At 53.5% G+C, this 23,428-nt stretch overlaps 1 protein-coding gene across 9 annotated transcripts; it reads right to left on the bottom strand.

Annotated features, from left to right (window-relative positions):
• Window positions 1–266: 266 nt before the first annotated feature.
• On the bottom strand, window positions 267–22,187 carry cnot1 (CCR4-NOT transcription complex, subunit 1). 9 transcript variants are annotated; one of them, XM_029832059.1, is made up of 48 exons: window positions 22,036–22,187; window positions 20,528–20,824; window positions 20,342–20,449; window positions 19,762–19,860; window positions 19,568–19,636; window positions 19,401–19,455; window positions 18,760–18,963; window positions 18,442–18,610; window positions 18,029–18,155; window positions 17,737–17,847; window positions 16,609–16,779; window positions 16,205–16,332; window positions 15,352–15,592; window positions 15,120–15,239; window positions 13,762–13,884; window positions 13,530–13,681; window positions 13,110–13,260; window positions 12,839–13,031; window positions 12,084–12,212; window positions 11,555–11,679; window positions 11,155–11,441; window positions 10,990–11,068; window positions 10,650–10,907; window positions 10,146–10,286; window positions 9,898–10,077; window positions 9,652–9,768; window positions 9,106–9,216; window positions 8,557–8,634; window positions 8,242–8,419; window positions 7,862–8,016; window positions 7,496–7,792; window positions 6,819–6,959; window positions 6,640–6,744; window positions 6,452–6,571; window positions 5,908–6,102; window positions 5,689–5,831; window positions 5,256–5,364; window positions 4,845–5,014; window positions 3,012–3,243; window positions 2,680–2,928; window positions 2,439–2,602; window positions 2,242–2,359; window positions 2,037–2,138; window positions 1,627–1,950; window positions 1,370–1,550; window positions 971–1,103; window positions 764–898; window positions 267–668 (listed from the first exon to the last, which is right to left on the bottom strand). In XM_029832059.1, the coding sequence occupies exons 2-48, from the start codon at window positions 20,627–20,629 to the stop codon at window positions 590–592; spliced, it is 7,158 nt and encodes a 2,385-aa protein (XP_029687919.1). In that variant the 5' UTR covers window positions 20,630–20,824; window positions 22,036–22,187; the 3' UTR covers window positions 267–589. The 9 variants fall into 9 exon arrangements, with proteins under 9 accessions (XP_029687919.1, XP_029687920.1, XP_029687924.1 ...); XM_029832060.1 differs by having other exon boundaries at window positions 5,908–6,099; XM_029832064.1 differs by having other exon boundaries at window positions 10,650–10,889.
• Window positions 22,188–23,428: the final 1,241 nt, after the last annotated feature.

Here is a 23,428-nt window from a genome sequence, read left to right as displayed (position 1 = left end):
CAGGAGACCCCCCCCCAGGAGACCCGTGCCCCAGGCGCTCCAGGAGACCCCCCCCAGGAGACTCCTCCAGGAGACCCCCCCCAGGAGACTCCTCCAGGAGACCCCCCCCCAGGAGACCCGTCCCCCAGGCGCTCCAGGAGACCCCCCCCAGGAGACTCCTCCAGGAGACCCCCCCCAGGAGACCCGTCCCCCAGGGGACCCCCCCCAGACGCCATTTCATGTGCACCGAGCGATCAAGCGTATCAAAGAAAGAAAAACGCAGCTTCGTCCTTCAGGTATCTATCGTTCAGCATTTAAACACAAAAGTCAAAAAAGGCTCCACATGGGAGGGGGGCAAATCTCCACATGGGAGGGGGGCAAACCAAAACTTTGGTAGTGTGAGAACATGGTTTCTATCTACACTGCTGTGCCCCCTCCCCCACAATATTTACATCAGACCATTGAATCAGTACATTAACCCGCTCGTCTGGATCCGCCCCCCCGGCCCAGCAGAGATCCACTAAAGTCCAACTCAGGTGTAGTAGTCAATCAGTCCTCATGTCGGGTTGCTGGTCCTCCAGCGGCGCCGGTGCCGGTGCCCCGGCCCAGACTAGCTGGCTCCGGTGCCCTCCATCACCTGCTGGGCCTGCTTCTGGCCCATGCAGCACTGGGCTACCGACTGGAACAGCCTGGCACAGGACAGAGGACATGAAGGTCCGGCACAGGACAGAGGACATGAAGGTCCGGCACAACACCCCCACCCCCCCCGACCGACCCAACATACTTCTCGATCTCCGGGGCACAGTGAACAAAGTCGTGGCTCCAGAACTTGAAGGCGGGGTTCTTGATCAGCTCTATGAAGGTGATGAGGAGACCCCAGGGGTGCGGCCGGTTCACGATCAGCCTCTCCAGCAGAACCCTGAAAGACCCGGTTGAGAGGCTGAGGCCCGGCCCAGAGCGTGCGTGAGGCTGGAACGCCAGCGTTGCTCACCTGGTGATCTGCTCCTGGATGGCCTCGGTGTTGGCCTCGGCGAACAGGTAGAGCATGGTGCAGCTGAAGTAGTGGGTGTGGCTGTTGGGGTAGCGCAGCTGGTTGGCGATGGCGTTGAGGAAGAGGTAGCGTCCTGCAGAGACAAGAGCCGCTCAGTCTCGTCATGGACTCAAAGGGCCTTTTTCTGATTACAGAACATCGCCAACGTTCTAACAACGTTCTAATAAAATAAATAGTGGCTTCTAGAACCCTGAAGGCATCAGTCTTTGACCATATTTGGGCGGGAAAACGCTCAGAAATGAACAGGAAGAGGTGCAGGTGAGCTACCGGGTCCCGGGGTGTGTGTGTGTGTGTGTGTGTGTCCTGGCGTAGCGGCGCCCTGCATGGACGGCGTCTCACCCTCCGTGTCCAGGTCCACAGCCAGGTTCTGGAAGATGTCCATGTGAGCCGAGTGGGTGATGGTGCTCATGGACGGCGTGCTCCCCTTGTTGTGGATGTGGGCGATGGCCTGGGTGCCCACGTACAGCACCAGCGCGTTGATCAGCTGGATGTTGTAGCGGTTTCCTGGTTCGTTGGACACCTGCGAGCACAAAGGCGGCGTTTACTCAAGGACGTCTCCACGGCAACGACTGGTCTGTCGGCCGCGCTGCTCCTACCTGCAGGTTGCTCCGCAGCTCAGACAGGAAGGTCACAGGTGAGCGCGTCTTCAGGTAGGAGTCCAGATCCTTCTTGAACTGGGAGGGCATGACGCCCGTGAAGTTGGTGAGGATCCGTGGAGCGATGTTGATCTCACTCAGCATGTCCACCTTCAGGTTGGGGGTGAAGGGGTCGGGCAGCCTCATGTTACGTGGGAAGGCACTCAGGATGAGGTTGCGGAGCTGGATGCAGTTTGGCGGAATCACGTCACAGAAGCCGTAGTGGTAGTCACACAGGAACTCCGGGAAATCATGGAGCAGGACCAGCAGCACTCGGAGCGTCCCCTGAAAGAGCCAAGAAGGTGCTGCTGTGGACGGACAGAGGACAGAGGACAGAGGACAGAGGGCCGCCGCGCCCGTCAGGAACGTACCTTATACAGGATTTGCATAGGTTTGTTGAGCTCCACGTTCCTCAGGAACGGCGCCAGATACTTGAAGAGGTCGATGAGCAGCTGTGCGTACATGGGCCAGCCCTGCAAACAGCGGCGCGTTAGCGGCACGTTAGCGGCGCGTTAGCGGCGCGTTAGCGGCACGTCTGCCCTCACAAACGCCACCACATTCCTGAGGCCTGGATACCTTCTGCTGAGGCGTGTGCGCTAGCATCCTGGCGATAAAGATGCGGTGAGAGATGAGCTCCAGCCAGGCGTACACGAAGCCAGGCGCCTTGGTGGGCCTCAAGATGTGGAAGGTGTTGCTGCAAACACAAGCAGGAGGAGCGTGAAGGACCCAGCACAACTTCAGCATCCCAACAGCCAAAGAACGCAGAAATGTACCAAAAGGCGGTTAATGTCTGGAAGTTGATGGTCTCCAGGACGTGCTCGGGGGCGTTGAGCTCCAGAAGCAACATGATGAATATCCGATGGTAGGGCAGCTGCTGGAACTCTGTCTGCCGGACATCGTGGTCCTGGATCAGCACCCCGACGACGATACCGAGCACCTGGAAGAGCGAGGAGACGGGAGTGGGATCAGAGAGCTCAGAGGCCCAACGGTCCCTCAACGCCACGCGAGCTGCACCTTGTTGAGGAGGTTGATCTTGGTCACCGTGTTGGTGGCCTCTCCGGAGTGTTTGACCAGCAGGGCGATCAGCCTCACGAAGGCGTCCAGGTTGTGGTAGCACTTGGCTCTGATGATGGCGGCGCTGGCCGCCGGGTTGTGCTGCTGCTCCGCCTGGGCACGATAGCTGATCTCCACGCACATCTCTGTGCAAAGCCGGAAGAACCTGGTGATCAGGTCGTCCGTCTTCAGGATTCCCTGCTGGTGCATCTGCAGAGATCAGACGGGACCAGAGATGAGCGAGGAACCTCCTGCTGAGGTCTGCTCACGCTCAGGGGGGGCTGGGGCTTCACCTGGCCAACAAAAGCAGAGAAGGCCTTGGTGCTGTCTCTGCCAGCAGCTGCCGAGTGGTACAGGTTGACCCACTCTCTGAGCAGGTACTCCGCCTTCTCCCTCAGGCCCGGCGGGTCGTCGTACTCCGAAGCCTGAGAGATGCCTGAATGCATCATGAAGTTGGGCCCACCGTGGGCCCGGTCGATCATGGCCTCGTAGTTGGAGCGGACGACGTCCATCAGCTGGGGAAGGCTGCAGGGGCACACAGGCGGGTCACGTCACACGGGCGGGTCGCGTCACACAGGCGGGGCGGGTCGCGTCACACGGGCGGGTCGCGTCACACAGGCGGGTCACGTCACGTCACACAGGCGGGTCACGTCACACAGGCGGGTCACGTCACACAGGCGGGGCGGGTCGCGTCACACGGGCGGGTCACGTCACGTCACACAGGCGGGTCACGTCACACAGGCGGGTCACGTCACACAGGCGGGTCGCGTCACACAGGCGGGGCGGGTCGCGTCACACGGGCGGGTCACGTCACACGGGCGGGTCACGTCACACGGGCGGGTCACGTCACGTCACACAGGCGGGTCACGTCACGTCACACAGGCGGGTCACGTCACACAGGCGGGTCACGTCGCGTCACACGGGCGGGTCACGTCACGTCACACGGGCGGGTCACGTCACACGGGCGGGTCACGTCACACGGGCGGGTCACGTCACACGGGCGGGTCACGTCGCGTCACACAGGCAGGTCACGTCACGTCACACAGGCGGGTCACGTCACACGGGCGGGTCACGTCACACGGGCGGGTCACGTCACACGGGCGGGTCACGTCACGTCACACGGGCGGGTCACGTCACGTCACACAGGCGGGTCACGTCGCGTCACACAGGCAGGTCACGTCGCGTCACACAGGCAGGTCACGTCACACAGGCGGGTCACGTCACACAGGCGGGTCACGTCACACAGGCGGGTCACGTCACACAGGCGGGTCACGTCACACAGGCGGGTCACGTCACGTCACACAGGCGGGTCACGTCACACAGGCGGGTCGCGTCACGTCACACAGGCGGGTCGCGTCACGTCACACAGGCGGGTCGCGTCACGTCACACAGGCGGGTCACGTCACGTCACACAGGCTGGTCGCGTCACGTCACACAGGCGGGTCGCGTCACGTCACACAGGCGGGTCGCGTCACGTCACACAGGCGGGTCGCGTCACGTCACACAGGCGGGTCGCGTCACGTCACACAGGCGGGTCACGTCACGTCACACAGGCTGGTCGCGTCACACAGGCGGGTCGCGTCACGTCACACAGGCAGGTCGCGTCACACAGGCGGGTCGCGTCACGTCACACAGGCGGGTCACGTCACACAGGCTGGTCGCGTCACACAGGCGGGTCGCGTCACACAGGCAGGTCACGTCGCGTCACACAGGCAGGTCACGTCACACAGGCGGGTCGCGTCACACAGGCAGGTCACGTCGCGTCACACAGGCGGGTCGCGTCACGTCACACAGGCGGGTCGCGTCACACAGGCAGGTCACGTCGCGTCACACAGGCGGGTCGCGTCACGTCACACAGGCGGGTCGCGTCACGTCACACAGGCGGGTCGCGTCACGTCACACAGGCGGGTCGCGTCGCGTCACACAGGCGGGTCGCGTCACGTCACACAGGCGGGTCGCGTCACGTCACACAGGCGGGTCGCGTCACGTCACACAGGCAGGGTCGCGTCACACAGGCGGGTCACGTCACGTCACACAGGCAGGTCACGTCACGTCACACAGGCAGGTCACGTCACGTCCCGTCACGGGCGTCTGCCCACAGGTCCCCCCGGGCTGCTCATAATTACCCCTCAGGTGCGTTGGCCCTGGAGTGGGCGCAGGTCCTCATGAGGGTCTCGATGGTGTGGAAGAGGTCGGCCTCGGTCACGTGGCTGACGCTGCGCTCATCCACCAGCAGCAGCTTCACCAGCTGCATGGCGAAGGCCACGGCCATGTAGTGCAGCCCGTTCTCCATGGACTGTGGACACCAGCACGGCCACTTTATTAGGCTCAAATATCACCAGCGCCAAAGATCTGTGTGTGTGTGTGTGTGTGTGTGTGTGTGTGTGTGTGTGTGTGTGATTTCATTATAGCCAGAACAGTCTGGCTGCACCATGTTTACTCCCACTGAGCCGTCCTGGCTGATATCTGCCCCACCCAGCCCTAAGGGTACAGGTCAGGTGACCGTGGTTCAGAGGTGATGGGATCCATGATGTTACCTGTGCCAGATGGAGGTCGTACTGCTGCATATTCACCAGATGGTTCCGGATCAACAGCTCCACTGCCTCCACGTTGTATTTGTACTCATCACGACATTCTATCAGACACCTGCAGCAGACACCAGCCGTCAGTCTCTCACAGAGGAAATAACATGTTGTTATAACAGCTGAGTCGGGCCCGACTGGAGCCGAGGTCGGCACTGGGACCTCAGCTCAGCCTCCTCCAGGTGATCGTGTTGTCTGAGCGCGGCAGCTAGAGCCAGACGTCTTAGACAGGAAACCCCCTTTGTTAAAGGCCTCGTCTTGTCCTTAGTGCCGATTGGTTTCTGGAGCTCTCCAGAACATGTGAAGGTTTGTCCCCATTGGGATAATTGGTGGGGAGAACCTCCCCCAATATTCACCTGTGTTCATGTTCACCTGCGTGTGCACTCACCTGGTGATTTGCTTATTGCACCACTGTGGTCCATAGGCGCGTCCGTCCTGCAGGGCTTTCAGGACCAGCAGGTGACATTCCCTGTAGCGGAGCAGCAGGTCTGCATCAGCCCCACTTGTAGCATCCAGAAGACCTTCTACAGCCTGGAGAAACAGAGAGATCAATGACAACCTGGCACAGATGAACCAGGACCTGGCCTCCTCCTCTGAAATGTCCAACCTTCTGCAGGAGGCCGAGCGCAGCAATTCCATCCCTTGAGTTTCTAGCCAAGACCACAGCTTCCAGCAGGCTGCGCAGGGCCTGGGTTAGTGGGTTCATGGCCAGGGTTGGAGTAATGGCGTGAAGGTGCTGCTCCAAATCTGCAATGCACTTATCGTAGATCTGAGCCACGTCGTCTGTGGCCCATGCCTGCTGCTGTGGAAACAGGGAAACAAGCGTTCTCTCTCCAGTTCAAACACTTCAGAAAACAGCACTAATGCAGTGGGGCAACAGGACAAAGAGCCTCGAATCAGGCGTTTCCACTGCAGGAGGAACCGTTTCACTCTGCTGTGGTTCCCACCTCCAAGAGAGGATGATGTCCTGCAGCCGCCATCGCTACATGCTGCTCTAGTTTAGCCCAGTAAACCTCTCACCCTAACCCAGGAGTGTTTTGGGGCTGATCCCAGTCCTTCCCCTGGAGCAGGGACTCCGTATAAGTTCCTTTAAAAGGTTCCTGCAGTGGAAACATGCCTATGCTAACGTTAACTTTGGATTGTTCATTCACCTTCATGGGCTGAGCCAAAAAGCCGGTGGGCTGTGAAAGATCATTGCTGGGAAGGAACCCTGGAATATTCCTGGCAAATTCCTCATACACAGCCAGCTGCTTGGCATCCACCCCTCCCACCTAGAACACATCCACAAGGTGTCAGAGCACTGTTGCACAGTAGGAACTCAAGGTTGAAGGCCACGGACCTTGAGCCTGATCTGCTCGGGCATACGTTCTGCCTGGTAGGTCAGCACAACAGGGTCACAGTAGCGGCGGCCTTCCTGCCGCGCGTGTTTCCGCAGCTCAAACTCCTACAGAGAGAAATGGAAATCACTCCAGATGCAAACTCTACTGGCAGTGATGAAGGTGGGGAGCCTCTCCTTACTGTTGCTAGTCTCTTGTCCATCTCAGGCCCGGCTTTCTCCACGGCCGTTTTCTGGATAAAGCAGCAGGCCAATTCACAGTTGTCCTGAGAAATCCTGGCCGCAGCCTCTTCCATCATCTCCCTCTGTTGAGGGGTCGGCGTCTGTGGAAATGAAGCTTCCAGTTAAAGAGGAGAACTCAGGAGGGATGTGTGAGGGGCGTGATGCTGCCTTCCCTTCCATCCTCTGCTCTAGTCCCTAATAACCTCTGGCTCTAAGGGAGGAAGAGCCACCTCTCATAAGCTACACCATGGAGGCAGCAGCCAGGTCGGCTTTACCTGGGCTGCTGCTGGATCTCTGATGACCATGAATGTTCCATTGTACATGAAATGACTGCAGACTGGGGGCTGCTGAATGTTGTGACCCTCCACAACAACCTCATTTGATCCCTGTTAGTTTTGAGGGGGCCAGTCTGGACAAGGCTGGCTGTTTCTGGGTTTATATTGTTGTGACGATGCTGCCGCTCATCAATAATAATAATAATAATAATAATAATAATAATAATAATAATAATAATAATTATGTAAAGGGAGGCCTCCATGGTGCCAACATCGCTAACCCAACAGCAAAGCTCCAACATTCGTGATGATGAGTAAATGGGCACCACAGTAGGATCAGGTCTGCCCGTTCAACAGCTTACCCTGAGGGCAGCTGCAAAGCTGTTCTTCAGGTTGGTGGCGATGCTCATGAGCAGAGGCTCCCGGCACGTGATCATGGCCATGCCAGCCGTCAGGTTTCTCATCATGTGGTGGGCCGCCAGACGCATGCGCGACTCTTCCGAGTCCAGTGCAAAGTCCTTCCTAATGATCTGCTCACAGGTGGTCATGGCGATTTTGATGGAGCGATCGACCACGGGGTGCACCAGCTCCTGGACGGCTCGCTCCACCGACTGCCGCACGCACTGCTTCAGCTGAGGATGCGCCTGCAGCAGAGAGACCTGAGGAGGGGAGAGGAGAGGGTGAGAGAGCCCCCCAGTAGAGCAGGAGGCAGCCAGCAGTGCACTTACACTGGTGTTGATGTTGATGTGTGGAGCCAGGCCGGCCAAGGCATACACGTTAATGTCGTGGTAGCTGAACTGGGGGGTCGGGGGCCCCGTGGCTGCACAGGACGCTGTGGTGGCAGCTGGTGTTGATGGAGGAGCTGCAAATGGAACAAATTCTCCTGTTGGTCACAAAACATGAGTTTGGTTAGAAATGACAGCATGTAGCAGGACTTCAGACCGTCTGTGTAACCCAACTAAACCTGGCTCCACTTTACATCCACAACTAGATTACGGAGGTTGATATTTTCACCCTTTTCTTTTCCAACGTGTCTGAAGTACAATGAGAATTGTAGCAGAGGCCTAAACGAGCAGGACAGGACGGTAACGATGTGCTGGTGTCCCACCTGCTGTGGGAACGGCCAACGTCTCCTCTGGAGCCTTGCTCTCTTTCTTTGGTGCAGAAAGCTGCTCCTCCAGGTTCTTCAGCTTGTCTTTGTCCTTCAGCAGGTTTCCAGGTTTCAGCTCGTTGATGTCCAGAGACAGATTCTTACACAGGACTTCAATCTCAAACTTCAAGTTCAGCTGCAGGAGAAAAGCACAGCGGCAACAATCCCTCATCAACAGAATGTTTCCAGAGGCAAACACGAAGGACCCGCTGCTCACACACTCCACTGCTGAAGACCGCTACAGCATCTAATGTAGTCCAGTAACTTCAGTACCTTCAGGTCATGCTCCTGATGGAGCTCAGCAAGAACATTCATGATGGCCATGGTCCAGGGGTTCTGAGGTCTGAAGACCTACACCATGGAAAGGAAGAACTGAAGTTAGCAGGAAGAGTGCAGACATGTTCGTCACATGAGGACTGGGACTGGACACGGACCGGTTCAGTGGCCTCCTAGAGACCAGCGAGCTCCACCTCACAGGTGTGTTCACTCACATTAATGCTGAGGGCCTCAGACAACTGAGAAGACCACGTTGAATGTGGCAGAATTGGATCTCCATGTTAATCAAGTTCATCATAAAGGCCATAGAGAAGCTAAAATGACGTGTTTACGTGACCCAAACTGGGTCCATGTAATAGGTTTGCTGTACTGTGAAGCCACATGGGCTCTCAGAACCCTGCAGTGCTGATTCAAATCAATTCTCAGTACAAAGACATCAAAGAATGCTTTAAAAGCACATGCTTGACCGTTAGCCTGTTTCATTGATGGCACGCTCACACCTACACAGACTGATGATGTTGGTCGGTTTATCACGTTATTACTCACCATGCTTCTCAAACTGGACTCCAAAACTTTGGCCACAAAGGGAACTACGTACAGCAGCTCCTGTTGTCCTTTCACATATGCTTCCAGCAGCAGAGACTTCACTTCCAGATCCTGACAGGAGGACAAATGTGCATTACTCAAGGTGCAAGGTGACATCTTAAGGAGCCAAAAGGCCTCTTCCAGCCTTCATCCTCCAGGTTTAACGGTGCACTCAGAGCAGTGACTCTAAAACTGGCCCCACAGACCAATGTTCAGTCATTCAGATCCAGCTTTATTTAATGGTCAAACATCATTTCAGGTATTTAGCTTCCTCTTAAATGTTGAGCCAATCAGACACCAGGTTAGAAGGATGAAAGTGAGATCAGGTTGACTGATCCAAGAAAGATCCATCGGTCCTCAACCCTGAGGGTTCACCTGCCCTCAGCAGCTGGCAGGGGTGCAGACATTGTCCTTTACATTACACCACCAATGTGGGGGTTTTTACCTATTAAGGGATGACACATGCTCCTCCACAAGACAAGAATGTTGAACGACAGCAGTTCTTACAGTGTAAAGGATGGGCTTGTTTTTGGCCAGTGTAATCATGCCCAACCAGTGGCCGAGGTTCTTCAGCAGAGAGCGGTCAGAGAAATTGGCTGCTGCCTTGTCTGATGTCAGCAGAACCTGCCAAGGGAGGGAAACGCACTTTTTAACGCTGTCTAGAAAGAGCAACACATTGAACATCTGTACTCAGTCAAACGCTTTAGTCGGTTTAAAGCCCGTCAATCGTTAACTCAGTCCCCCAAATCTTACCTTGATATTCCTGTACGTCTCATTTAGGACCATTTTGACAAACTCTGGGTTCTTTAAAGTATCCAAAAAGTTGGAATAGAGACTGTGGAAGTTGGGCTCAATGCTGACACGTTTCATCACCAGGTACTGGGACACCCAGGGCATGAATTCATCTTTCACCGTCTCTTTCAACTCCTCCACCTGGTGAAAAATGCTGCTTTTAAACTGCTCACAGCCTAAATCACAGTCGACTGCATCCGTCTCTTTACCTTCTGTGTCATGTTGGACTGAGAAAGGTTGTTAAAGATGAAGGCAATCTTCTCCTGGACGTTGTCTGGTGGCTCTACAATCCTCTCGGTCTGGTCAGTGGCCACCAACAAGGTGTCAATGTTGGTTGTGTTTATCGAGGGCTGGGGGCAACATCAGGACACATGACAACAATCCGAGCCAGCAGAATCAGCTCACACTATAAACCTGATGGGGCGTTCACACCAAACACAAGAGGCATCACCAGCTGAGCGCTACGGAGCAGGCGCCGCGCTATGAGCCCACACCTTTAACTTGGCAGGCTGCTGAGAAGGTAGCATCACCCCGCTGGCCACGCGGGCCTGACGTGGGGAACGCCGCCGCACACGTGGGCTCACCAGCAGGCCAGTCAGGAGCTGTGGTGAATGTGGTGGGATTCACGCCGCTCAGCTCTAATTAGCATCCTCACGCGTGCTTTCGTTGACTCGTCTTTGGTGTGAACCCAGCTAAACATCAACTGAACTTACAGGAACGTCCTTCTTGAAGTTGCTGGGCGTGGGCCTCGTGATGGTGGGCGTCTTGACTGTGGTGGTGGTGGTGGTGGTGGTGGTAACCAACGTGCTGGGCTGACTCGGCGGCGGAGCTTTGGGGCCTCCGGGCTGCTGTGTCTGGGCCTGCACGTGAGCCAGTGCCAGACTGCCAGGAGTGGTGATGGAGCCTTGCATCTTTACTGGTGGGTCCCGGGATTGTTGCCCATATTCAATATACTGGACAGATTTAAGCAGCTTTAGGACACATTATGTACAACATTAACTGTGATGGAATACTCAAGATTGTTGATCAAAAGCAAAGTGAGAAAAGTCTCACCTCCTGTAAATGGTGGGGGAATTGCAGGAAGTGTGCGATAGAAGCCAGGTGCTGGCAGTACTGAGGGTAGTCCTTCAGCCTGCAGATATACCAGCAGCAGTCAGGTCAACAGCACCACCGCCTCATTAACAGCGGTTTCCACTGAGAAACAAAGTGGTTTCCTACCTGTTCTTAAAGCGATCCAGAGCAGCAATTCCAAAGTAATACATTTTGGAGCCGTATGGTTTCCTCAAAGCCTCCAGGACATATCGGAGGGCCAGGCCCAGGGCCATGTAGGTCACGAGGCCCTTCTCAATGATGCCACCGAATAAGCAGGCAGTGATGTGCAGCTCCTTGTCGGGGTACTGGGGGAAAAACCTGTACTCCTCAAACAAATTCCGCAGCATGCAGTTAAAGACTTCTCTCTCCCGTTTGATGGTTGAATCCTTAAATCTCTGCAGCATCTCCAGCACCTGCAGGAGAAATCAACACATCCCAGCATGAGCTCAAGCAAGCGCACAGACTAATTAACTGGGACGCTTATGTGAAGACAGCCGTCAAGGCTGGCCAGTACGAGACCACCTACTTCATCTACAGACATAGTTGGGTGAGGTGGGTGGTTGTAAATCCGCTGGAAGTAGCTGTTGGCTTCATCATCTATCTCCTTACTAAAGTGCTGGTTTGCTTCGGGCCAAACCTGAGAGAGGTCAGCTAGAAGAAGAGCATTTCCCATTACACTTCAATTTTACACACACTGGAAAAAAATAGCTTTTAAAAAAAAAAAAAAAAAAAAAAAAAAAATCAACTAGTGGAGAAAAAGAGCAACCAAGTGAAGAGAACTGAATCAAGTGAGGAGGCTGCTTTGCAGGTGAGGTCAAATCCAAATGATAGAAAATGGGGCTGTAAGCATAAGCAGACAAGAATGGAAGACTGATCTGTATTTCCTCTGATTTCTGGCACTCTTTGATGTGTCTCATGATGGCAAACGCCATAAAACGGCTCACTTCTGCTAAAAATGTGGCTAACGCCGCGGTGGCCGATGTCATCTGGAGGAAATACAGCAGGGAGCGGCGCAGGGCGGGGCTCTCAGTCACACCACGACCACCACCACTTACAGGCCTTCATCTTACTCTGCTGAAAGGTCGGTGGGTTCAGGCCTGGTGTGCTCATCTTCCTGGTGCCAAAAGGGTCCGTGTTGACAGTCTGCATGCCCAGACTCGATCCAATACCTGAGCTCAGAGGACCTGTGGGTAAAACCCAGACAGACATGTGATCAAACGTACGCCACGCCGAAAAGGCTTCACTCATCCTTTAAGGATGCACCGAATGGCTTCAACGACATCATCAGCTCAATAAACGTTGTCATTGGGGCGCTGGCCATGCTTCCACTGTTCTAAAGCATCGTTGACCAAACCCAAACTACCAGGAACCATCTAAAAATGATGTGACAGCATCAACGTAGACGCTGCTGGAGGAGAGGGAACTAAGACAATAACTGGGCAGCTTTAGACTGGATATGTGGAAAACACATCTGGAATAAAGTGACCATTAAAATACAGAATGAATACATGTATGTACTTCACTTACAGTAATACAAGGGTAGGGATACAAGGCCAGCAGAACTCGATAATGAAGAGGAATGCTAGCTTAGGTGGACACCAACATTGGCAATAACCTAAATGTAGAGTGGAATGGGCACCAACTCCAGCTGAAGAGGCGTTTCAGGCCGGGAGCGTGATGAAGCTGTGGGTGCCAGCTTAGGTACAGGCCCAGTGCAGGAAATACCAGCACTTATTGCTCTGATTGCTCAGTACTTTGATTCAGCCATTCCTGACTCGCCCCAATAGAGGAAGAGCTCCAGGTTCCATACCAGAGAGCTGAGTAGACAGGCTGCCAATTCCTCCAAAAGGTGTACTGGGATTGGGGTTGGACAGAGCTGGGAAAGCCTTTGCTGGAGACTGGGGGTTACTAAAGGCAGAGCTCAGGGAGGTGGGGAACCCAGGATTGTGTGACGCTGCCGTGCCTCCCAGGTTCAGGGATCCCATACCAGCCAGAGGGTCCATCTGGAGAACACCAAGTGAAGAGAATCAGCCCTGACGCTGCAGCAGAGCCTGAACGTGAATCATCTGAGTTCAGATTACCTGTACGGGAGATATTGCATCCAAGCTGCTGGTGCTGGGGGCACGTCCTTTAGGCATGACCCCTGGTGGCGGCTGTCGGGCTTTATTCATCACATTGCTGCAGTTGGCCACCATGGTGAGAATGGTCTCCGACAGCTCTTGGGAAACGCTCCTACACAACAAAGCAGCTGGACTGAAGCTGGACGTAACATCCACAGAGATTCACCTCAAACTAGACGCTCTTTACATTAAAGTGACAGATTTGGTGAGAAGAGTGACCGATTCTGTCTGCACGCGCTCCCGTGTACAGGAAAAGTGTAAAAAGCAACACTTAACCAAGGCAACAACGCTCATTCACACATCAATTCAGCCTCTGCTCAGACACGTGGACAGGGGACGTCCCTGGCTGTGTCCAGCACCACCTTAAATAGGACCTCTCACCCAGCACAGGACTGCAGGCAGGCCAGCATGGTGGCCAAGGTCTCTGGAGGCAGCTGGGAACTCTTGGGCTGGTCCTTGTCTGGGGGAAGACCCCCCATTATAGAGGGACAGCGGCGCTTCAGGAAGGTCACGCACGCCTGGATGAACGGTTCCTGAAAGACACAAAGGCTTTTTAAGCAGCATCCTCCAAAACACCGACAGCCGGGAGAATATCAAACATTAGAATACATACGCCGTGTTCTCTTATCTTGTCAGTTAGCCATTTATCAAGTTTGAGGTATTCACGACGAGATGCGAGTGCAGCCAGGTCGATGACAAAGGCAAACGGGGTCCCATTCAGCAACATGGAGAGAGACTAGAGGGGGACAAACACTGGCGTCAGTCCAAACAGTAATCAGGTCGTCTGAGCATTCATTAGCATGAATGATCACAGCAGTTTAGGTGTGAGGAAGCCTGACGGACCGTTTCTCTCTTACGGCACAGATACTTTTAATGAAGGAACAGCCAAGAGTTTGAGGACAAGAAACAAGAAGCCTTTGGAAAGAAGCTGGTCTTGTTCTGGGTCCTGAGGTCAGACTGCTTCATCAGCGCCATCTGTCTTCAGGATTCCCAACTGTTTTAGTCCCATGAGCAGGGTGTGTGTCACCATTACTGGTGCAGAGATGTCGTAAATGTTAGCCTTTAGCCATAGCAGCAGAGAAGCTCGTACGCACGTGATGTAAAGGAGGCCTGCTCGCATCATTTCAACCATCAGTGAATGAGGCAGACGCACCATGAGCTTATTAAACTACCGTCCCCATTTTAATCTCTAAAGGCATCACTGCAGCTGCTTCTGTCCTGAACCTCTGCTGAAGCTTCCCAATATCACCTGATTGAGATGAGTGTTTGTGTCCAACAGCTCCACAAGTTCACAGGAATCAAAGGTGTTGCTCAAACTGCACCAGAGGATCTGAGAAATCTGAGGCCTTGTGATCAGAGTCCGTCACATCTCCAGGTACAGTATCTCCTCTTCTAAATCTGACCTTGGACCCGTTGGGTCTGGAGAGCTCAGCAGGTCATCGTGTCCAGAAAGAGCTGCTTTGTGAGATGTCAGGAGAAGCTTAACCAAATGGACGACCCGATCCCTCTGTGTGTTGCAGCGGGCTTTGGGACCCTCGTTTACACAGCACTCTACACATGCATTGGCATTAAAGGAGTCCCACATGTGGGAGGAGGGTGCAGGACAGCGCTGCCGTCTGCAGCTGTTACTCTACCATGAAGCAAAGCTGCTGAGGCCCAGCTCGTGGGTCTGCGTCCCTTCTTTTTTGGACAGTACCAGAACTTAGAGGGGAGAAATACAGTCAGTAGCAGCTGTGGGCTGTGTTTTTATTTGCCTGGTCAAACCCGAGTCAGAGAGTTCTGTAGTTTGTGCCTTTGAAATAAATGGGAATAAAAATGATTTCCTGATGGGGGGGGATCACTTCAGAAGATGTCCGGTTGAAAAGGGTCATTCCCGTTTCCCTGTTTTTAAGACTGTGGCCCCCTCAAGAGCCCACCAGAGTTCACCACGGACAGAGGGGGGTGCAGCAGAAGCATTAGCTTTGCACAAACCTTCAGGTCCTGGGCCACGTCGAGGATGCGAGACAGCTTGGCCTGGTCGTACTGCTCCCCTCTCATGTACCACTCTGCCATGGAATGCATAATAAGCTGGCGGATGGAGGGAGACTGGCCCTGCGGAGTTCAATGAAGCCATCAGGAACTCGCACATATTTAAGCAACACAATCAAAATACAAACAGAACCGGCCAAGTGTGTTTCCATGGGAACAGAGGAGCCTGTGATACCTGTCCATGCCAGGCGTAGTGCAGAATGATGGCAGAGTTGGGATGGTTGCCAAGGAAGATGGGCATCAGGGTGGAGATGAGCTCATGGCGCAGCGTGTGCCAGGACGTGGAGATCTGCAGCAACGCCAGCACCAACATGTCCGGACAGTGTTTGATGGGAAACCCAAAGAGCTGCTTCACCTGCTCGTACTGGCCCACCTCGGAGAGCCTGAGCAGACTCTCCACCAGGTCCAGACTCTTCCTGTGAAGGGAAACACAAAAACCCTGTAGCCGAGGCACCAGCTTCCCTCCTCTCCACACACTTGTTCTGGTACAGACAGCACAACGCTCACACTATAATTATTATAATCACAATAGCGTCGTTACCAGGGTGAGAGAGCACCTTGGCATTTTAAACCTGATCATGTAAACAGGTAGAGCGCCCAGTAAAGAGTTACGGTTCTAACAGGCATCCTTTGTATCCACTGCTCGTTACCAGCCCTCACTGGCCGCTGTGCCCCCCCCAACACACACACTGCAGCCTGAGCCCACCACCTTTCCAAGATCCACATCAGATATCCACCATATGTATATATGGATACCATACACGCTGGCCGGTTGTGGAGTTCCAAATGGCGTTAATATCTTATTTACCCAATAAGAAACTTCTGATATATTCAAGAGTTTGTGCTGAGCTGATCATAAGTGATTGAGTTGCTTTTGTGAGTTCATGTGGCAAATGCAGGCGTGTCGTGACCACGATGGGGTCTGAAGAGGCCCAACTCTGCCCTCCAGGTCAGGAGAAACTTGGCCAATGTTTAAATGGTGCCTCAGGATGGCGGATTGGTGCTGGTTAACGAAACGAGGGTCCTACCAGGTGGCGATCTCCCTGTTGTCATCCTCTGGGGGGGCCTTCAGGATGTCAATGGCCACAGTGTGGCAGGGGTAGTCGGCGAAGCAAAACACCTCCGGGCTCATCAAGGAGTGTTGAACAAACGACAGCTGCAGACACACACTGCTGTTAGTGGAGGACGTGTGTGAAGGTGTGTGTTTGCTCCAGCTGTGCGATCCAGTAGATCCCAAAGGGTCCTTGGAGTCTTATTTCCACCGCCAGGTTAGCCATTTTGTGTCAACGCCAACGTCCCCCAGGTTCTGGTCTGTCAGTTGAGCTCCAGCACCCACTCAGTGTGTGTGTGTGTGTGTGTGTGTGTGTGTGTGTGTGTGTGTGTGTGTGTGTGTGAGAGAGAGAGAGTGAGAGAGAGAGAGTGAGAGACTCACCTGTCCCTCGGCATTCTTCCAGGGTCGATAGATCAGGTCAACAGGGAAGACCTCCATGCCCAGCCCCCTCTGAACAGCATAGACCACGATGTGCAAGCCCTTGCTGTCCCGGATCAGGAAGCCCGGATGATCCAGTTCGTACGTCACCTCCTTGAAGTTCAGGCTCGGATTCTGGAACACAGGTGAAAACAGTTCAGATGGTCACGTCACGTGTGTGTGTGTCCGTCTGCCTGTGTGTGTGTCTCTACCCGTGTGTGTGTGCGTCCACCTGTGTGTGTGTGTCTGTCTGCCTGTGTGTGTCTCTGCCTGTGTGTGTGCGTCTACCTGTGTGTGTATGTGTGTGTCTGCCTGTATGTCTCTACCCGTGTGTGTGCGCGTCCACCTGTGTGTGTGCGCGTCCGCCTGTGTGTGTGCGCGTCCGCCTGTGTGTGTGCGCGTCCGCCTGTGTGTGTGCGCGCCCGCCTGTGTGTGTGCGCGCCCGCCTGTGTGTGTGCGCGTCCGCCTGTGTGTGTGTGCGTCCGCCTGTGCGTGTGTGCGTCCAGCTGTGTGTGTGTGCGTCCGCCTGTGCGTGTGTCTCTGCCTGTGCGTGTGTGCGTCCAGCTGTGTGTGTGCGTCCACCTGTGTGTGTGTGTCTCTGCCTGTGTGTGTGTGCGTCCGCCTGTGCGTGTGTCTCTGCCTGTGCGTGTGTGCGTCCACCTGTGTGTGTGTGCGTCCGCCTGTGTGTGTGTGCGTCCGCCTGTGCGTGTGTGCGTCCGCCTGTGCGTGTGTGCGTCCGCCTGTGTGTGTGCGTCCACCTGTGTGTGTGTGCGTCCGCCTGTGCGTGTGTCTCTGCCTGTGCGTGTGTGCGTCCACCTGTGTGTGTGCGTCCGCCTGTGCGTGTGTCTCTGCCTGTGCGTGTGTGCGTCCACCTGTGTGTGTGCGTCCACCTGTGTGTGTCTCTGCCTGTGTGTGTGTGCGTCCACCTGTGTGTGTGTCTCTGCCTGTGTGTGTGTGCGTCCACCTGTGTGTGTGTCTCTGCCTGTGCGTGTGTGCGTCCAGCTGTGTGTGTGCGTCCACCTGTGTGTGTGTCTCTGCCTGTGTGTGTGTGTGTCCACCTGTTGGCATCAGGAGTAAACCTCGTTCACGTACCACTTCCTTCACAATGTCGATGAAAACCTCCACGTTCCACGTGTGTGGCTGCGAGCCGTCGTTCTTGTCCTTGCCGTCGCTCCAGATGCCACTTCCTGGGCTGGAGATGCTCTGCAAGAGAGACACCGTCTGAATGTGAGGCCAGAACCAACAAGCCTTTATCTGGTGACGACCACAGCTGATTCTAGGTCCGTAACACGAGGTGAAGATAGTGGACTTAAAGGAGGAAGGTGGAAGCTTCAGCTAGGACCGAGTGTGCCCTCACCTTCATGGCTCCAGTCCAGCCACTCACCTGTAGGGGGATGCCATCGGAGAGGCCCGAGTGGGTCCGTGCCATCATGCCCAGCACCCTGGCTACCTGGCAGGCCGTCACCTCTCTCATCCCATACTTGTGGATTATGCTTCTGCACTCATCCAGACTGGAGACACAAGGCCCAAAAGGTCAGACATGGACTTCAACACCTTGGTGAGCCACACCATCACAAAATACTGCTGGCGAAGAGTTCCAACTCCAGCAAGAACCGCCGCTCTGGCTGCTGAGAGCCGCACAACTACAAAATGCTGGGGGGCCAGAGCGGGGCAGGAGCCCAGAGAGCTGAAACGACCCTTCCCAAGAAAGGCAGGTTTGCCGCCTCTTTAGGCCTCTGGCAGCACTGCAAAGATCATTTCAAGCAATATTCCTGAAAATCATCCAGAGCCAGTCACCTAGCACAGAAGACGTAGCCAACCTCTTGCATGAACTCAGCAAGAGAACTCTCCATCATGGTCCTCGCTAACTCTCCCGAGTCTGGCAGGATCCTGTCCATGGGAATGTCCCGTTTTTCAGGGTACAGCAGTGGTGCGAGCACCACAGGACAGCGCTCTTGGGGGAAATCTGCAGAGCCACAAGCACAAAGGGTCACGCGTCCTGCCTGCTATTGCTGCATGCTGCATACCCCCCCCACACACACACACACACACACACACACACACACACACACACACACACACACACACACACACACACCCCCCGTGTGTCCATACCTCGACAAAGGGTCTTGAGGAAGGCGTCGATCTGTTCCTGTCCCACCCCACTGGCTCCCTTCTGACCAAACAGTAGATGGGAGAGCAGCAGGTGCAGCACCTCTATGGCGATGTCTTGGAAGCCACCTTCCTGATTTCCTCCGAGATCTGCGTCAACGTATGACCGCAGGAGGTCTGGAAGCTTCTGCTTGATGAACTGTGCAGCTGCGCCAACATAAAGGGATCTGGTTAAAGGGGCTCGGCAGAAGGCTGCAGGTCAACACCGGCATCTTTAGTTCATCTTAAGCTGTTTAAGAGACTCTGTTAGCAGCCGGCGGCTACAGTAGCCTGGAGGGGCCGTTCAGCCCAGACGCTGGTTGATCAGTCCAGCCTGCAACCATCCAAACTAAACTGGTGGAACTGGAAGTGTCCGTAGAGGCACCACCACAGCATCCGTCACCAGCCATGCTAGCTAACACAGGAGCTAATGTGAAGCAGAAAAGAAAGGCATGCTAGCTTTACCCCTACGTGTGATGTGCAGGACTGATCACTTTAAGTAACGGCCCCCAGCTTTAATATAAAGACCCCTGCTTGAAGAAGCCCTGAGCAGCTGTAGCGTCTGGTGCTGGTTGGTGGATTCAAGGGTTCAAGCAGCTACTCACCAAAAGCACGAAGGTCTGTGTTGCTGGAGTTGAGCAAAGCAAGCCCAAATATCACCTAAAAAAGAAAGAAAACGTCTGAGAACAAAATCAGCCAGCTGAATGCAGCGAGTTCGCTACAGCAGTATCTAAATGAGCCCGCTATGCTAACGATGCTGGTGCTCACTCACCTCTTGGACCTTGCTGAGTTTAAGAACTTTACTCAACTGAGTAAAAAAGTGGGCTGATGGCTTCAAACTCTGAAACACAGATCAGGTCAGACAACTTTAGAGGTAGAAGACAAGGTTGCCATCTCTTCCAGCTTTGGCTAAAGGTGTGTTAGCATGTTGATAGCTAAAACAAAATGCCTCCATGTGCTCTTTACCTTCTGGTAGTGAAGGGGATTGTCAATGGCGTAACACAGAGAAGAGATAAAATTTGGCTTGGATATCAGCAACACGCACTCCTGGATCAGAAACTGTGTCTTGGCCACGTTGACAGAAACACAGAGAAGAAGGTGAAGATCAGAGACAGGAAGTAAACAAACAAGCTCTCACCAACAAATGGCCGACCAGAGGCAGCAGTTCACCTCCGAGCTGCTGCCTCCATGCAGCAGCGCCACCTTTGGGTGCTTAAAGGATGCTTGTGTCGCATGTGGCTGAGATGCAGCTCAGTGATGCGGCTCAGTGTCGCGGCTCAGTGTTTAAATATATATATATATTATATAGTTTGAATATATATATTTATATAGTTCAGATATACGACGGCTGCATGTGCCAATGGTTCGTCGCATCGATGCCGCCTGCCTTTCATTGCCGAGTGGACAAACAAAGGGCAGTGAAGGAGTAAAACCCCACGTGAAGCAGCGCAGCAGCAGCTTTCTCTAATGAGTGAATGTTTGAAAACTCAACACACTTTCAAAGGAGAAAATGGTTAAAAATGTTCTGGCAAAACATAAAAAATACCTGGTGAAAATCCTTTCCACTGCTTTTACCATCTCCACTAAAATCCACATGGGAGAAGAGACAGCGTAGTAGATGCCTGTCTGCCTCAGGACCGTGACGATTGACAATCTAGTGGCCAAGGACACAGACGTTAGCAGGGTCAACAACAGACGGACGGACAGACGGACAGGGTGAGCGTCGGCTTACATGCTGTATTTCTTGCTGGCTGGCTCGGTAGTTTTTCTTTGTTAAATTGTCCACCAGATAGCTGATTTGAGACAAAGCCAGCGAGAGCGAGTCAAGATTCATTGCTGGTCGGGGCGGAAGCAGGCGGCCGAGCAAGGCGCAAAATCACCATTATTCCCCTTTAGTCACTTCAATAATAGGTTACTTCAGCTACCCCCCCCCAAAGGTCTGAAAGATGTTTGAGTCCAGATGAATTCTGTCAGTCGATGGCTCCAGATGTTAAGGCAGAGTCCTTCAGTTTAAGATCAAGTTCAGCATCTGCAAGAAGGAACAAGCAGCTTTAACAGGACGACAATCACAGGAACAACTTTAGGCACTTTTGACAGGTTTGGAGTACTTATTGGGTCAAAAACACAAGATAATAGGGCAACAGGCAAGGAAATGGGACCCTGCAGAACTATCGCAATCATTTCGGTCAAGGGCAGAAAGTAAGAAGCACCCCGACATGTTGAATACACGCTGGACCGGACCGGACCGAACCGGACCGGACCTCCGGGACTGGGGCAGCGGCTCCAGGCAGGGACATTTGGACAAGAAACCAGTGTGGTTATTAAAGAAAGGCCTATGTGGAAACAACCACCTAAGGACTGAAGGGAGATTAAAACCGTTCACTGAAACAAAGAACACACTAATTCACGTTAGCAACTCTCAAATACAAAGTAGCCACGTTCGTGCTACAAGGTAGAATGCTCGTCAAGATATTACCCAGCATCGCCGTGGTTTGGAAATGACTACGATTAGGACCAAAACTAGGCAAATGTTAGAGGTACCGATACTATCTGAAGCTAGCAGCACGGAGGGCACCGAGCACAGACGACGCTAGCTAGCATGGTAGTTCCCACCACTTAGCTTTGGCCAACATCAAACCTGTCCACACAATGAGCCGTTTATACTTTCAATCAGTTTTAAAGAACTTATTACAATGTACGTGCTGGTTATTGGTACCACTCGGATCTAAAGCGAACGCATTGGATTTGTCTGTAAAACAAGTTGGTGGCTAACGCTAAGGAAAACTAGCATTTACATGTGGCTAGCATTAGCCGCATGTGGACCGTTTCGTGTCATAAATATCCAATTAACATAACGTTTTGTATCACTATGCTACCCAAACCACATAAGCGACTAACATAGTATGATCCTGGGCTTAAACGGCATGACTATGTTTGATAGCTTTTATCGGATGCCAGCTAACACTGCGTTGTTAGCTTGGACTAATTACACAAATGCTATCATTGTGGCTAGTTGCTACATTTGTATATAGATAACGCCAATATCGCCTCCAACGTCACAATTAAGCTTTAAAGGTGCACAGGGAATTATTCCAAATAAAGACCATATTGCCCAGACTAATATAGACACCGACTTTTCAGTACGTAAGTGTCCCTTTGGTAGCGGCTAACGGCCGCGTCTCTTCGTTTCCCCTCGATTGGAACCTGCGGACAGTTGGTTTCATTGTTTCATAACCTCACCGTGTTCCCAAGAAAGCGACTTAGATTTTCATCTTTTCTTGAGTCTCACAACAAACTTTGCGAACAGAGGGACGACGAGCCTCCCAATTTGGTTTGATTTTCAAAATAAAATGGCGACCGTCAGCACTTCGGCGCGCTCACGAGACGTGAAGATATCCGCGCGACACGCGGCCGCTCGCGAGCGGTCCTCGCGGCGTATAAATATAAATATAAATATGAATGTCCGTGTAAATATAAATGCACCGTGTGTTCTGTTGTTCTTTATTGAAACCCAGCGGCAACACGCACATATAGATCAATATAAATATATAGAGAGGAAGGTTTATATATTGTTTTGCTATTTAACAAGAATTTATCATTCTGAAACCAACCTTCCTTCCCACAGTCACGTGGTGTTTATTGCTCTATATGTGTTCACATCCCACAGATAAACAGATTAAAGCCATTAAACGACTGGGGGAGCACTCGGTTCACTTCCGCTCTTTAGCTCAACAGAACTAGAACCACTGGCTTGTTTTACTTTCATTAATCACACCGACGAGAGGAATTCACAGAAACTGCTGCTCGCACGCACGCACGCACGCACTTCTCTAGCAGGTTAGCCGCTAACGCTCTGCGTGCGGCGCTCTTACCCACAATCCATTGCGCTCATGGAGGCCGCTGATTCAGTCGTGTTTGGAGGCGGTGGAAGCAGCTCAGGCCTAACCTGTTGCACAGGTGAACCTCACGCACAGGTGAACCTGTTGCACAGGTGAACCTCACATACAGCTGCAGCAGCACATGCGCTCCCACCTGAACTGTGCAGTTGTCCAGCAATAAAACAAAGGAACGCAGCATTCGTGTTTAAAGCGCCGCGTAGTGCTGGTGGACGGTGCTACCGGAGGACGGTGCTACCGGTGGACGGTGCTACCGGAGGACGGTGCTACCGGTGGACGGTGCTACCGGAGGACGGTGCTACCGGTGGACGGTGCTACCGGAGGACGGTGCTACCGGTGGACGGTGCTACTGGTGGTTCTGGTTGTGAGAAATAATGATGCTGAGAAGAAACAGCTGCTTTAGAAAAGGATCTCCAGGATCTCAGGCTCTTTATTCAAGAAGGTTGTTGCCATTCACAAAGTCTTGTATGGACTGTGTGTCTCCCCTGGGGACAGCAGACATCCCGTCCCCCAGATCAAACACACTTAGGACGGACGGACAGATGAAGGCAGGGACTCGTTCGTCTTGGAGTCAAACACAGCCTCTTCTGATTGTCTCCTGTCTCCAGAGGACCTCGGTTCCAGAGATCCTGGACCAGGGCTCCAGGCTATGTCCTCTCATGGTGTCCTCGGTCTCTTTGTGATCGAGGACTTTCTAAACTACATGGCTTGCTGCATATCCGATATCCACGAGACGG

This window comes from Takifugu rubripes, unplaced genomic scaffold (genome assembly GCF_901000725.2).
Source record: "Takifugu rubripes unplaced genomic scaffold, fTakRub1.2, whole genome shotgun sequence".
Taxonomy (NCBI): domain Eukaryota; kingdom Metazoa; phylum Chordata; class Actinopteri; order Tetraodontiformes; family Tetraodontidae; genus Takifugu; species Takifugu rubripes.
The sequence above is the reverse complement of the archived record's forward strand: the minus strand, read 5'-3'. Positions and strand labels throughout refer to the sequence as shown.

What these genes read in the sequence shown, in the direction of transcription:
- cnot1 (XM_029832059.1), bottom strand. Translation starts at nt 20,629, where the DNA reads ATGAATCTTGACTCGCTCTCGCTGGCTTTGTCTCAAATCAGCTATCTG. An exon ending in GCCAGCAAGAAATACAGCAT is followed by an intron (nt 20,450 to 20,527) that starts GTAAGCCGACGC and finishes CTTGGCCACTAG; the next exon opens with ATTGTCAATCGTCACGGTCC. An exon ending in GTTGGCCGTTCCCACAGCAG is followed by an intron (nt 8,017 to 8,241) that starts GTGGGACACCAG and finishes TGTGACCAACAG; the next exon opens with GAGAATTTGTTCCATTTGCA.